Genomic DNA, 16,172 nt, shown 5'->3' with positions numbered 1-16,172 from the left:
GTATTGCCATATAGGGCTGCACGATATAGGAAAAATCTGATATTGCGTTATTTAATTTTTTTTGCTAACAATATTGCGATATGAATACAGTTTCACAAGATACTTTGAATTGTAACCTTCCCCAGCCTTATGCCTCGAGACAATCCTGTCTCGAAGGTCTACAGACAATTCCTTTATCTTCATGCTTGGTATGTGCTTTGACATGCACTGTCAACCCTGGAACCTTATATAGACAGGGGTATGCCTTTTCAAATCATGTCCAATCAACTCAATTAATCACAAGTGAACTCCAATTAAGCTGTTAAAACATCTCAAGAATGCTCAGTGGAAACAGAATGTACCTGAGCTCAATTTAGAGCTTAACGGCAAAGGTTGTGAATACTTCTGTATTATATGTGTATGTGTGTGATTTTTCAGCATTTTTATTTTTAATAAATTTGCAACAATTAAAAAAAATATTTTGTGTTTAGAATTTTGAGGAAATTAATGAATTTAATCCATTTTGGAATAAGGCTGTAACATTAAAAAAATGTGGAAAAAGTGAAGCGCTATGAATACTTTCCGGATGCACTGTATATTGGTGTATTGGTGGTGAATTAGTACTTACACAGCCCATTCCAGCTTCTCGTTCTTGATGGAGTTATACAATGTCTGCATGGGGGAAAAAAAAAGAAAAAAGACAAAGTCTTAGAATATCACACATAGAATTTTAACATAATTCATCTTTACCTGAAATATATGTTATTCATCCCGAAATATCCATTCTTAAAACATAAAATCTCTCTTATGGTACGCATGACATCATTGCTGTGTAAAATTATTACTTTGCTTGTGGTCTTTAATTAAATACATCGAGTTATTATGAAGTCAGTCAGCACAGAATGATGAGTTATCATGAAAAACTGTCTCCCCCGGACACTAATGGATCTTTCTCATGAAATGCCATCGGTGAAATTCATTGTGAAAATGTCACACGATTTATTTGCACTATTTATGCAAACACACACTCGGATTCCTGTAAGGAATTCGTTTTGCATGATGAATGAGTGAAAAGGTCAAGCCAAACATCAAAATGCTGCAGAAATCTCATTTGTTAGCACGAACATTATCCACAATTACTTATTCAAGCCTCATGCGTATGTTCTGAACCTCGCTATACATTCATGCGGGTTTCAAATGACCAAAAAAGGCTTCACTACATTCATGAGTATGCCAGATTAAAAGCGCAAACGTACTCCGTTGTCATCTGATACACATTTCACATGAAGTAACCTCCCCGTAACACTGATGTGACCCATGTTAGACACTCAAGCGGCTGATATCTCATAACAGTCAGCGTCTCATAACACTAAACACACGTCAGTTGATGTTACGTGAAGCTGCTAGATGACACATGATGCTTGTGCACTGCAACACACACCCACACAGCTTCTTTTTTTATGATTTTTTAAATTAAATCACATGATCTGAGTGTGACCGGGTGTACTGGTACCCATAAAAAAAAGGCAGTATGTGCTTTCGGACAGATGGCAGCTTTTGAAGTTTTGAACGTTAATAAATGTTTGAATGTTGATAAGTGCACATGTGAGCTGAGAAAGCTGTGCCTGCATGTGAATTATCAAACACAATGATTTTTCATTTGATCTTCTGGTGAAATTCAATTAGCAAACTAGTCAGGTAGGACAGGGACTATTACAGGAACATTATCAGGCAAGACTAAATAAAATGTATTAAAGGCAATGTCAGAGTATTCATTTTTTTGTATAAGATATAACTATTACCATTAATCAAGCAACACTGATGGCAAATAGCATAGCAATTCTTCTTCCAAATTTTTATTCATTTTCCTGCGGCTTAGTCTCTGATTTATCAGAGGTTACCACAGTGGAATGAACCACCAACTATTCCAGAATATGTTTTACAAAGCGGATGCCCTTCCAGCAGCAACCCAGTACTGGAAAACACCCATGCACACTCTCATATTTACACAAACACTCATACACTATAGCCAATTTTGTTTAATCAATTCACCTATAGCGCATGTCTTTGGACTCAACTTTTACACGTCGCATAAAAATAATAACAAAAATTCTTATTAATATTGAGAAATGAATACGAGCCACGTTCAATAGGCTTGTTGGCAGTGCTTCAATATACACTCACTGGCCACTTAATTAGGTACACCTGTCCAACTGCTTGTTAACACAAATTTCTAATCAGCCAATCAACTCAACACATTTAAGCATGTAGACATGGTCAAGACGATCTTCTGTTGTTCAAACCGAGCATCAGAATGGGGAAGAAAGGAGATTTAAGTGACGTGGCATTGTTGTTGGTTCCAGATGAGCTAGTCTGAGTGTTTTAGAAACTGCTGATCTACTAGGACTTTCATGCATAACCATCCCTAGAGTTGACAGAGAATGGTCTGAAAAAGAGAAAACATCTAGTAAGCGACAGTTCTCTGGGAGCAAATGCCTTGTTGAGGTCAGAGGAGAATGGCCAGACTGGTTCCAGCTGATAGAAAGGCAATAGTAACTGAAATAACCACTCGTTACTACCGAGTTATGCAGAAAAGCATCTCTGAACACACAACACGTCCAACCTTGAGGCGGATGGGCTACAGCAGCAGAAGACCACACCAGGTGTCAGCTAAGAACACGAAATCGAGGCTACAATTCACACAGGCTCACCATAATTAGACAATAGAAGAATGGAAAAGCATTGCCTGACAGATGAATCTCGATTTCTGCTGCAAAATTCGGATGGTAGGGTCAGAATTCAGCATCAACAACATGAAAGCATGGATCCATCCTGCCTTGTATCAACAGTTCAGGCAGCTGGTGCTGGTGTAATGGTGTGGGGGATATATTCTTGGCACACTTTGGGCCCATTAGTACCAATTGAGCATTGTGTCAACGCCACAGACTACCTGAGTATTGTTGCTGACCATGTCCATCCCACAGTGACCACAGTGTACCCATCTTCTGATGGCTACTTCCAGCAGGATAATGCACCATGTCATAAAGTGTAAATCATCTCAGACTGGTTTCTTGAAACTGACAATGAGTTCACTGTACTTAAATGGCCACCACAGTCACCAGAACCCAATCCAATAGAGCATCTTTGGGATGTGCTGGAATGGGAGATTCGCAACATGGATGTGCAGACGACAAATCTGCAGCAACTGTGTGACGCTATCATGTTAATATGAACCAAAATCTCTGATATATTCTCTGAATATTTCCAGTATCTTGTTGAATCTATGAAACGAAGAATTAAGGCTGTTCTGGAGGCAAAAGCGGGTCCAACCTGGTACTAATAAGGTGTACCTAATAATGTGGCCAGTGAGTGTATACTTTTGCTGTCTTCTTATCATTTTGATCAGTGTTGCAATTATCTACCATAGTACAATGCATTGTTGGAAAAACTGTTTCCCAAATGGTGCTGTATCTATGTCATTTGAGCCACAATGTCATACATCATGTGCTGAAGGCAGAGGGGTGAAACTGTAACTTTTGCAGTTTAAAAAAGTAAGATCAAACCAATGTGTGTTTTTCTGTAACTAATGGCGATGACATCTAAGGACTGCAATGTTACTTTTCTTCTACATAAACTTTGCTTTAATATCCAGGTTCCTTTAGTTCAGTCTGGGGTTCTGCCATGGTGCTAGAGCCAGTACGCACAAGCACACTCTTTAAAAAGCATGCTTTAATTCTCCAAACACACTAACAGACATGACATTAAATAAGTATATGTTAGCTTCACTCCAAAAAATACATCTGCTGTTTGGTCAACTTATTTTTTAATGTTTAATCCACCTAAATTTGTCAAATTAAATAAATAAATAAGTTTGCTCAATTACTTCATGTTGTCCCAGCACAAATCGACTGTTTGGAAGCCAGCATATTTTGTTTATGCTTATGGTCTATGCCAGGGATTCTCAATCAGTGGGCCGCAGCCCACTAGTGGGCCTCAGCGATCCTGCAGGTGGGCTGTGAGATAGCTTAAAATTAACTCTCAATATTATACTATAATTTTTGGGTTTCATCATTAATACGCTGTATTAAAACGATCAAAGTAATGCACTTTCTCCTGACTGATTACTTCAAACTCTGCACAAAGACAGCCTCATGATTGCGTCAGCAACTAGCACATGTAAGTCTTCAAACTATGAGTGAAGTGAAAGTCTCTCTTTGCATGAACTATTTAATATATCCACATAGTTGTCCAAATTAATGTCCAGTGAGTGTTTCATAACAGATGTGCACTCATAGCGGAGGATCTAGCAAGGCTCAATGGTGTTTCTGCCATAGAACGTAAAATAAACTTGCATATGAGCTTCAGACGCGCTCTGACGAAGCTCTTCTCTGTTACTGTCAGCGATTTCCCAATAATATCTAGCTGCAAACTCAACCGCCATCAGATCGATACATTTTAACACATTATGGGTGTTTTACTATATTTTACATTTGTCTATATATTTTTGAATAGTAGATATTTAATAGTGGATATTCAGTCAGTCCAGTTAAAGCAGAAGCTGTTCTTTTGCAATCTCCCTGTAGACTTGTGGTTCTCTTTAAACCGGTGTTTTTATTATATGTAAATATTTTTTTTTGTTTTAATATATAAAATATTAAATAATTTTAGTTTTATATATATAGTTCAATTTATAGTTCAATGTAAATAAAATTATATATATATATATATATATATATATATATATATATATATATATATATATATATATATATATATATATATATATATATATATATATATATATATATATATATATATATACATTTTTTATTAAATAAAAGTTTAAATGAGCCTTTCATACAAACATTTTAGAGTAAATGTCAAAAATTCATCAGAGAACGAGGTGGGCCCCGAAGTGAAAAAGGTTGAGAACCTTTGGTCTATGCAAGACAGTGTCACATTAATTGCTTCAAGGTTGAGAGCTTCCAAACAACACACATCTGCGATGCTGTTTTGCTAATGTTTGCTGAAGCTATGAATTCAGAGAAAAGAAACACAGAATTGTTGATTTATGTTGATAACTGTAGAACTTGCGACCTCAGTTGGTCAACAATGCTTTTGGGAAATGCACCACTGATCGACCTCGCACAACGCTTCCTGAAAAATCCATACTGCACTGTGCAAACAAACGAGTAAAGAGCATCTAAAATAAATCTACATATATAAAATATCTACTCAACCAAGTGAAAACATTGATATTATAAAAAATGTTATAGATGTTGTTGAAATAATATCAGTGATTATATAAAAGCAGAACAAGAGAAGAACTAATTTACATCACAAAGCACCTAATCCAACTAAATCATCAGTTTTCTTTAATCCAAACCAAATTGATTGACATCCTCTGTTATCTCCTGCCTGCATGTGTGTGTGTGTGTGTGTGTGTGTGTGTGTGTGTGTGTGTGTGTGTGTGTGTTATTTTTCCATTTCAATACTCTCAAAGTGAGAAGTGTCAGTGTTCATATGTGTACAAACACAAAGCCATGTTCCTCTCTTACATGAGATGCGTGTGTGGCAGCGGGATACCGCCCGCAGGACAGCAGACACATCAGAGGAACAGTGTTAACAGCACAACAGCAAACACACGGGTGTGAAAGAGGGAGTGAGTTCCACCGTGGAGGGTAATGCTGGCATAAATCAAGAATCAAACACAGTGGCCAATAAAACAGAGAGACGCTGTTAACGCGGGTCAAGGTGACACGTTAATGCCATCAAAATAACAGATGTTCGGAACAGCATGCATCTCATTCAATAACCAGTGCAAATGACCAAACAGCCATCACCAAACCATCCATCACTTTAAGAAGCAAAGCGCTGCCTTTTTCGCTTCAGGTACAGACATAAATCCAGTGTAAGGACACAGACATGTCTGGTCCGGTGGGAAATGCAGCATTTCGTTGAGTGCAAGTGTTACGTCCAGTGCTGCACGCACAATCGCATCACACTGAACTATAACACTAGAGCTGCACTTATTAACAGCATTACATGAAGAGCTTTAGTGTGTGTGTGTGAGAAAGCAGCACAGCATGCCAACAGTTATGTCCAAAAATCCCAGAGAGATCACTGTTAATACAGCATCACAATGCCCAAAGAAATCATCTCCACTGCAGGCACACAAACACCACAGCAAACGTCAGGCTTGTTACCTTCTCCTTCTTGGGCAGTCCGGTGTTGAATTCGGCAGAATTGGACACTTTGAGAGACTTGGAGCGATGCTGGGGTTGACGCCTGATCGACTCCTCCCTACCGTACTTGACGGAGCCGCTGGCCCGCATACGGACCTTTCCGGTCCCCTGAACGCTGTTCACCCCGATCATCTCCTCCGAATAAAGCCCTTTCACACGCACACGGCGCGAGAGAGGAGATCAAGCTTGATCCGGAGCCCGCAGACGTCTCCACACAACAGGAGAGATGTTTGAGGAGGTGGTGGTGAGGAAAAGAGTGAAAACTGATAGACCAGCAAAAGCAGAACAGTGCACAAATGTCCCTGGCTTCAAGACACAAGCAGCGCTGCTCTCTCCCGCATCACTCGCTGGAGTGTTTGGATACAGAGCGATAGTTTCCCTGGAAGCAACACGTCAGTGACTGGTAGAGTCAGGGAGACACAGACTAAGAGAGAGAGAGAGAGAGGGAGAGAGAAGGGGAGACGAGGTGCTCCTCCCATTCTGAAGTGAGCCAGTGTTGAGATCGATTCATTTATATTTCAAACAGCCGATGTGAGATGCCCACCGAACCCACTCGCATCTGCACAGAGATCATCCTGGCCAACGCACAGCTGTAATCTGCTCCTCAAAAAAAAAAGACTATCAAATTAGCATAAGATTAACTTCTGTTTAGATCGGTAACCGAACAACGAAGCAGCTCTGTTTCTGAGACACGCATGCTAATATTGGAGCTTATGGAGAAATGGCAAAATATGAACGCTACTTTTGAACGCAATAAGTCTTTCATGCGCATCTCTCCATATCTTGAGGTGGTTTATGATAATAATGAGTTTGGAATAATGAGGGAGATTCTTTCCAACATGCCTGGCTCTAGGCTGCAATTCAAAGATCTCCTGTGAGAAATCCATCACCTCGTTATGATTTTTAGCTGGAATCAATAATTCACAGTGTTCAAAGCGCATACTAATGCTCCATTAAACACATTTGAATGACTGGCTGAAATAAAACTAATTAGAAGCAGGGAGGTTTATTTAAGTTACGATTGTGAAACTGTAAATGTCCTAATATACTTGATTCAAATTGAAGGACAAACCATTTTGACTGACTTTTGTACAAGATCAGACCAAAACAAAGTTTGTTTCAGGAGATTTGAACAACAAACAGGAAATTTTTCATAGTATTATTACCTAGAATATTTGCTGTGACAATTTTGAGCCATTAATGATAAAGACAATCATCTCAATTGAGCACACTCAATGTCCAGTTGTGTAATAACTGAATAACATTCATGTTTACATGATGCTACAATGAGCTCTTCAATAGAACTACTAATCGTATATACACTACCTGACAAAACTCTTGCCGCCTATCCATGTTTTAGGAACTACAAATAATAACTTGACTTATAGTTGATCATTTGGTATCAGAAGTGGCTTATATGAAAGGCAAAGGCCTCTAGATTATGCTTATTTGAAAAAAATATATAATATGATCATGCCTTGATTTTTAATTATTTAATTATCACAGTAAGGTCTGACTTTGCTTAGACAAAAGTCTTGTCACTTAACAGAAATAATGTACAGTATAGAATATAAAGTCATGATGCAGTGGAAAAAGATTGAATATTCTGTATGTCTCCCGTGAGCTTGGATGACTGCATCCATACATCTCTACAATGACTCAAATAACTGATTCATAAAGTCATCTGGAATGGCAAAGAAAGCTTTCTTGCAGGACTCCCAGAGTTCATTAAGATTTTGTGGATTCATCTTCAATGCCTCCTCCATCTTACCCCAGATGTGCTCAATAATGCTCATGTCTGGTGACTGTGCTGGCCAATCCTGGAGCACCTTGACCTTCTTTGCTTTCAGGAACTTTGATGTGGAGGCTGAAGTATTAGAAGGAGCGGTATCCTGCTGAAAAATTTGCCCTCTCCTAAGGTTTGTAATGTAATGGGCAGCACAAATGTCTTAATACCGTAGGCTGTCGATGTTGCCATCCACGCTGCAGATCTCTCGCATGCCCTCATACTGAATGTAACACCAAACCATGATTATTCATTTACCAAACTTGACTGATTTCTGTGAGAATCTTAGGTCCATGCGGGTTCCAACAGGTCTTCTGCAGTATTTGTGGAGAAAAATCAACCTTCTGTCCAAATGATCAACTAGATATCAAGTTATTATTTGCTGCTCTTAAAACTGGGATCAACAACAAGTCTTTTGTCAGGTAGTGTATGATACTATACTGCATATATAACAAATGTTGTGTGTATTAATGCATTATGTTTCAATAGTATTGATATCTAAAAACATCAGTCATTTCTTATATTATTCTAAAACTTATGTCAGTTAGGGTTTAAAAATACATAAATTTTGTTTTACACAATCATGTTTCACCCTCTCTTTGACCCTTACATTTTTACACTGCTTGATGTTCGCTCAGGACATCTTTATGTAAATGACATCTGTCATGACTGGCGAGCCTGTCCACATGTGAACAATTTTAAGCTGTTATTTTTCCTTTTATTGTATGTAATAAAATGTCATAATTAACTACATGAGGAAAAAAACATTTGGGGTGTGATTGCGTGCAAACTACATTGTACGGCAAAACATCGAAGTATGTCAGCAGAGTTTGTATTATGATGTTAAATGGAGAACATGGAGAATTGTAAAAGTTTTTCAGGAGCTAAATCTGAAATGGTGAATGACTTTTTTTAAAATATCCAAAAATTAGGTTTAGAAAGAGGAATAATATATATACTTTCTAGTTATATATATTATACTTATACTAGTTATTGATCCAAACCAGCGCTTGATAGTTTAAAGATATTATTAGACCCACATTCAGGCATTGAGAAGATGCAAATTGTCAAGAACTATATAGTTCATTATCAGATCCCTGTTTATCCTTAATGACAGATAATATAAGGTTATGTTTACACTAGTGCGTTTTCATTTTGAATATACCATTAATTGAATATACACTAGCGGCACAGAGGCTCACAGGTCGTTGGTTCAAGTCCCAGCTTGACCAGTTGGTGTTTCTGTCTGGAGTTTGCATGTTTGCGTGGGTTTCCTTCAGGTGTTCCAGTTTCCTAAACAGTCCAAAGACATGCGCTGTAAGTGAATTGAATAAACTAAATTGTCCATAGTGTATGAGTGTGTGAATTAGTGTGTGAATGAGTGTGTATGGGTTTTACCCAGTACTGGGTTGCAGCTGGAAGTGCGTCTAACTGGAATAGTTAGAAATGGTCCACATTGAAATGGTCTATAGTCCAGAAGACCAATCTGAGGGCAATCATGAATAGTCTTGCCTTTGTTTGTCACAAATGTATAGCCAGTGATGTAACTAATAAAATGGAAATGAAAAATTCACTAGTGTAATTGCTTAAGATACACTAAAAGATACACATAAAAGATTTTTAAGGTTACAGATCACACTGTGCTAGACATCTACTTAGAGTGGAACATTTAATGTTGTCATGTGACGAAATTCAAATGTCAACATGTTTAGTTAGATAAGGCTCATGAAAGGCATAAGCCCAAAATATACTTGAACAAGCAGTAATATTTGCGCACTCGGCACATTCACCCTTAACCAGAGTTGCTGGTTCTTTTAATCCCCTCACTCAAGCATTCATCAATGTGGGAGTTATTGTTTTTTTGCCTTCTGCAGTAGTATGTTGCTGTTTCTTTTCTGAATGTGAAACAATGGTTGACAAAAACAGTGTTAACATGGACAAATTAAGCTAATTAAAAGTACATGAGGTAAAAATCAGGCAAACTGCACATACAGTACATTAATGCTCTTCTGCTGATGAACAAAAATGTGAATAAAATGTATGCGCAAAACTGGAATATCGCACAAAAGACATGCGAATAAAGCAGCGTTTCCATCCAATGAGAACAATATTGTCACTTGCTGATTAACTGGAGCCAAATATCAACAGTGAAAAAGAAATTTGCTGTGGTAGAAGGGATCTGCGTCAATCTTTTCTTTATTTAATAAAGGACTTGTGCCTCAGAAGACAAATGCCGACACGCAATGAACGTGTGGTGGTGTTTGAAGGCGTAAGACGCAGAGTACAGATGCTCTTGACAATTCTGGAGGTCATTAATATTATAATAACACTAATACTGAAACGATTACGGCATTTTAGAATGACCAAAACAGCATTTCAGATGTTTTACAATGTGCTAAGCCTGCTGGTTTGTCCATTCATACATATTTCTATCGTCACATGATCTCTCGTAACAAAATCACATTACTTTTTTAATGCGCATACTGGAATTTGTTTTGAAAATGTGTTTCTATTATAGTTTAAGAGCATCGTTTCTTATCAAATAAATAGTTTATCTTACTTGGTTTTGCGCATCCGTTTTTTTAAGCGCATTTTCAAAATGGATGCGCATCTTGGCATTTCCATCAACTGTTTTTTTATGTGCATATTTAAAATTGCCATATGAATAGGTGGATGGAAACATAGCAACTGTGGTCTGTACACAGGATGTCATGTAAACAAAAATAAAACATAATTATGGCTGCAGTTAAACGCTCACACAAGTACAAAGATCTTCTTGCTCATGTTGAATTGCTCCATTGACAGTAGTGTGGAGGAAGAAGACTAGCTTTATGTATGCACCAGCACTGTAGGGCAGGACAGTGAGCATCATAAAAAAAGCGTGGTGAGTATAAAAGCTACACTGTATGTGTCATGATGGATGATGTCTGCAGTCAAGTGAGGCCAAAGAACAGAGGAGCCAATGACTGTGCAGCAGTAACAGCAGCATAAAGAGTGACGCTGCACCCAAGCAGAGGATCATTGGTTTGTTCTGCGTGTCCATGGACTGGAACCTCCATACACATAGATGCTATCAAAAATAGAACTTTCTCACTGATGAGAAGAGATCAGTTCCCTTTCAGGAGTGAAATTTAAACTCTGCATTCAAAGCGTCTATGGCAGCCAAATCCCACTCATGCCCACCAGAGTAGGTGGCACATGGTGTCTGGCTCCTCTTCTGAGAGCTGTACACCAGTTCCTTAGAAAAGCAGGTAGGCTGTGGATCAGCATAGATGATTAAAGAGCCCCTATTTTGCATGAAAAACAGACATATTTTGTTTTTGGGGGGTCTCCAACAACATGCTGATATGCGTGCAAGGTCAAAAAACACTTTCATTGTCTTAATATGCATTTATTTTTACCCAATTATCCAAGCGATTCCCATATGAATCGTTCAGCGATTCATTTGTTCTAAGATAATATACGATTCATAACCCCTAAGCTAATATGCGCTGATTGGTCCGATGACCCAGTCTATAGCAAATGGTCAACTGCGTTCAGAAAGAAACGCCCACCACGGCTACATGAAATAGCAGAAAGTATGTGAGAGCTTAATGCAGGAATGCAATAAATCAGGGCAGCTAAACACCAGCATATTACTCTACTCTTAACCCTAACCCCAAGTAATAACGACACACATTCAGTATTAATCCACACAGTGGCAAAAGTTGAACTATTTTGAAAATTGACCACGCCGCATGTGAGGAACAGCTGATGGTGGCTATAGCAAAGGCAAACAGCAGAGGATCGCCAGTTCAGAAAAGCATTTAAATCGGTAAAGGAAAAAGCACACATTCTTAAAGTGGTTTTGGACGCGATATGTGAACAGCCCCGTACAGATTTAACCCGAGAGATACAGTACAAGCACTGATCTATAATAGATAAGTGATTACAACTTATAACACACAATTAAACACATATTTTGCAAACTACACAAAACGAGGCAACAATTTTAATTACACTTACATGTTATGATCCGGAGGAAGAAGAAACTGGTCCATTTAAACAGTAAAAGTTACTGATAAAGTCCCAGTCAAAGTCTGACAAAGTCTTTGCTGCTCCTTCAATAGCATACGGCAGACGAATCCCACATTGCAGCGTAGGTTATTGTATCAATTGTCAAAAAAATGACAGCACAAACACAGCACAGCAGGTTGGCTATACTGTGGTATTGTTGTGAAAATTAACTTTAACCCTTTATTCCCCTCAGCCCAATCTTCATCTGTCAGTGATTGTCATCTTCGCATCATGATCATTCCCGTGATCCTCCGCGCCTCCGCTAGTGTCTGAAGTGAAAGCACGTTCACATTTTACCGGAACTGGAACTACATATTTGGTGATGTAGTGTATCGACATCGATGAAATCAAACAAAAGATCCAAACCCAACTCGATTCGTTTATTCGACTCTGAGTCAACTATCTCGCTGAAGAATCAATAGTTTTAAACAAGGTGCACTTTTAGATTTAAACCTCAGCTGGATGTTTTCATAGCTGTGTTACACACTACATGGAAGGTCATTTTCAAAAACCCATAATAGGGGCTCTTTAAACCATACTTAACCTGAATTATTATTTATTATACTTTCTTTGATGGCTTTCAATCCAACAAATAGCTTTGTATGTTCATTTTTCACTTGTCTACATGCAAGATTCAATAAAATTACACTGATAGTCAAGGTTTAAACCAAACACAGTGTAAATGGCCATCTAGAGAGGTAATGTTTAAACAGATTTCATTCATTCATTCATTTTCTTTTCTCAATTATTATTTATTATACTTTCTTTGATGGCTTTCAATCCAACAAATAGCTTTGTATGTTCATTTTTCACTTGTCTTCATGCAAGATTTAATAAAATTACACTGATAGTCAAGGTTTAAACCAAACACAGTGTAAATGGCCATCTAGAGAGGAAATGTTTAAACAGATTTCATTCATTCATTCATTTTCTTTTCGGCTTAGTCCCTTTATTAATCTGGGGTCGCCACAGTGGAATGAACCACCAACTTATCCAGCATATGTTTCACACAGCAGATGCCCTTCCAGCTGCAACCCATCACTGGGAAACATCCATACACACTCATTCACACACATACACTACGGACAATTTAGCCTACCCAATTCACCTACAGCACATGTCTTAGGACTGTGAGGGAAATCGGAGCACCCAGAGGAAACCCCATGTAGGGAGAACATGCAAACTCCACATAGAAATGCCAACTGACCCAGCCGAGGCTCGAATCAGCGACCTTCTTGCTGTGAGACGATCGTGCTACCCACTGCGCCACCGTGACGCCCATTTTAACACAGATTTGCAGTGCCAAAATCAGTTTAGATTTCACCAATAATGTGTCTTCACCGTGTCAGTATCTATTTTGGTGAGTTTACTCCATTCCATCATTATTGTAATTTCAAGATGTCAACACAAAACATTCTGTTTGGATCTGTTCATATCCTTGCATGTTTCTATGGTAACTAGCCTGCAATTATCTGCAGGGGTCAGGTGGTACAATGGTCACGTGGTGCAAGACTCTCTAAAATATCCCAGATTACAAATTGTAATTTTAAGTACTTCGAGGATGTGGACTCTTTTCACAGGTTGGAATCACATTATTCGTTTTTTATTAAACCAATATATAACATGAAAAGAACATTATACCACGTCTGCTATTTAATAACCAGAAAAAAACAGAACTGGAGTGCGGGGGTTGGTTGGGTCATAACTGATAATAATTAGTGTGTGTATTGGGGGTGGGACAACCCGCAGGTGATAATGTGAGATCTGCTTTAAAAGGAGGAGATGGGGGAGCCATTACATCAAAGCAACTAAAACTAGATTAACTAGTGTCCTGACCGGATACCAAAACTAGTTAATCATGCCACAGTACATTTTGATGAACAACTTCCCAATTTACACTCATATAATTAGCTTTCTTTGATTGAAGACATGATTATTATATGGTGTCAGTTATAAAGTGTAAATAGAGGAGATTCACAGTGGACGCAAAAGTGATTTACCACAGTTACTGTATACCAAGATTAAAACTTGAATGAACATTAAAAGGTTTTTTTGAAAGAAACATGCTAAAATAAATTACATCTGTTATTTCTGAAGCAATGTTTTTATACTGTATTCTCATAATAAACAAAACATCTCTGTCTAACAACAACAAAAAAGATCATACCAAAACAATTGTGTATAAATACAATCATAAAATAAATGAACAGTACTCTCTTCTTTATCATTGCAGAAAACACAGTTTAAATCAACATCTTTACAAATTAACTGTTCCACGGTAGTAATGATCCAATTTATAATAAAATATTAATCCGTAATTTGACATCGGGGTTTAATTTTTGCTGATAAAAACACATGACAGAGATGGAGCACAGTCGCTCACATCACATGTGAGCTGTGAAATATGCAAAACATGTATGAAAGTCATGTTATACATGGTGCATGTATTCAAACACAAGCAAAACCTTAGAAAATTAGCTGCCCAAAATTATCATCTTACTGACAAAATATTTCTTAACATTTTCAAGAAGCCGATCATAAGCCGATATCCAGATCCTCTTTTTGTAGTTCAAGGCATTACTGATTCGGAGATAGCTAAAACCAGTACAGAACAAAATATAGTTTCATTTGTCAGTCTACTAGCACGGAGGTTAATATTATTAAACTGGAAACAGAAAGCTGCTTCGACATACAGTTGAAGTCAGAATTATTAGCCCCCCTAAATTATTAGCCCCCCTGTTTTTTTTTTTTCCCCAATTTCTGTTTAAGGGAGAAACGATTTTTTCCAACTCATTTCTAAACATAATAGTTTTAATAACTCATTTCTAATAACTGATTTATTTTATCTTTGCCATGATGACAGTAAATAATATTTGACTAATATTTTCAAGACACTTCTATACAGCTTAAAGAGGCTAATAAAAAATTAGCTTAAAGGGGCTAATAATTTTGACCCTAAAATGGATTTTAAACTGAATTTAAAACTGCTTTTATTCAAGCAGAAATAAAACAAATAAGACTGAGGGAAGTAATGAAACATTTGGAACTGGATTGGAGAAAATCAGATTCTCTCTAAAAAAGAAAGAAGACAAATTCAAATCTGAATCAAATCAGTCAACCTTTCATAGATTATTTTACAGACATAAATTCTAAAAGGAAATTTAAATTGAAGGATCATACTAATTTAGATTAAAACTGAATGTCAGTATTTGGTTTATATTTTATTTAATTACTTTTTATGTTTTTTTTTTTGTATTTTCTTTAATTTTTTTATTATTGACTTGTTGTATTTATCTTTTATTATTTTCCTTTGTATGTACTGTTTATATATGGTATCTTTTATTGTCAATTATTGTGTAAATGTTTGTAGGTCAGAATTTGGACGTCATTGTGTTTGAATTTTTAAAAAACAATAAAGAAAGTTAGAAATAAAGATAATCAAGAAATGTTTCAATATCCAGGTGGAAGAAAAAGGTCAAATGTAGCTTTAACTGCCTCATTTTTCTGCTGCATTATTATGATGTCACTCAAAACTTCAAAGAAAATTCAGTTTAGCATCACAAACCCTGTTTAAATATGCAGCATTTCTGTGAAGAATACATAAATGTGCTTTAAAATCGGTTATCTGCTTTGTAATGCAAAAGACAGAGCACTTTCAAACACATCTGATGAAGGTTTTAATAATATTATTCTCAGCAGGTTTGTCATCAGGTTGCTTAAGACGGAATGGTCACTTGCCAGACAATATGCCTTAATGTGGCGAGCGAGCCAATGGACTGATGCATCATCATGCCCATCTGTTCTCTACAGTGAGCTGCAGAGCGCGTGTCTCCTCAAGCTACCAGCATCCACCGCTTTACCGCCAGCAGCAATTCTGTCACTTTTACAAAATGGATGATGCTAACCTTCCTGACTTGCTTTAAGGAGTATTGGTTGTGTATCTGCATAACAACAGCGACAATGATGCTTCAAGCCTTGCAAAATAAGAAACACCCAAAGACTTAATAAAAATCAACATTAATCAGAAACAAAGCAGCAAGTTCTTTATGATTGCATTTACGATATTTATGCTGTGTTTATCTAGATACACCACAAATGTCAAAAGT

General features: G+C 37.3%; 1 protein-coding gene across 5 annotated transcripts in view; it reads right to left on the bottom strand.

The window, feature by feature from the left end:
- Positions 1 to 16,172, bottom strand: part of psd3l (pleckstrin and Sec7 domain containing 3, like) — a 192,911-nt gene that overhangs the window by 45,747 nt on the left and 130,992 nt on the right. For 4 of the 5 annotated variants that reach the window (XM_056466945.1, XM_056466946.1, XM_056466948.1 and 1 more), the window contains exon 7: positions 608 to 651. In XM_056466945.1, coding sequence (XP_056322920.1) covers positions 608 to 651 — 44 coding nt within the window. Of the gene's footprint in view, positions 1 to 607; positions 652 to 6,185; positions 6,687 to 16,172 lie in introns of those variants that run through there. The other variant, XM_056466949.1, reaches the window with a different exon arrangement.

The sequence above is a fragment of the Danio aesculapii genome, chromosome 10 (assembly GCF_903798145.1).
Source record: "Danio aesculapii chromosome 10, fDanAes4.1, whole genome shotgun sequence".
NCBI lineage: Eukaryota > Metazoa > Chordata > Actinopteri > Cypriniformes > Danionidae > Danio > Danio aesculapii.
Note: the sequence above shows the minus strand (reverse complement) of the source record. Positions and strands in the feature narration are given on the sequence as shown.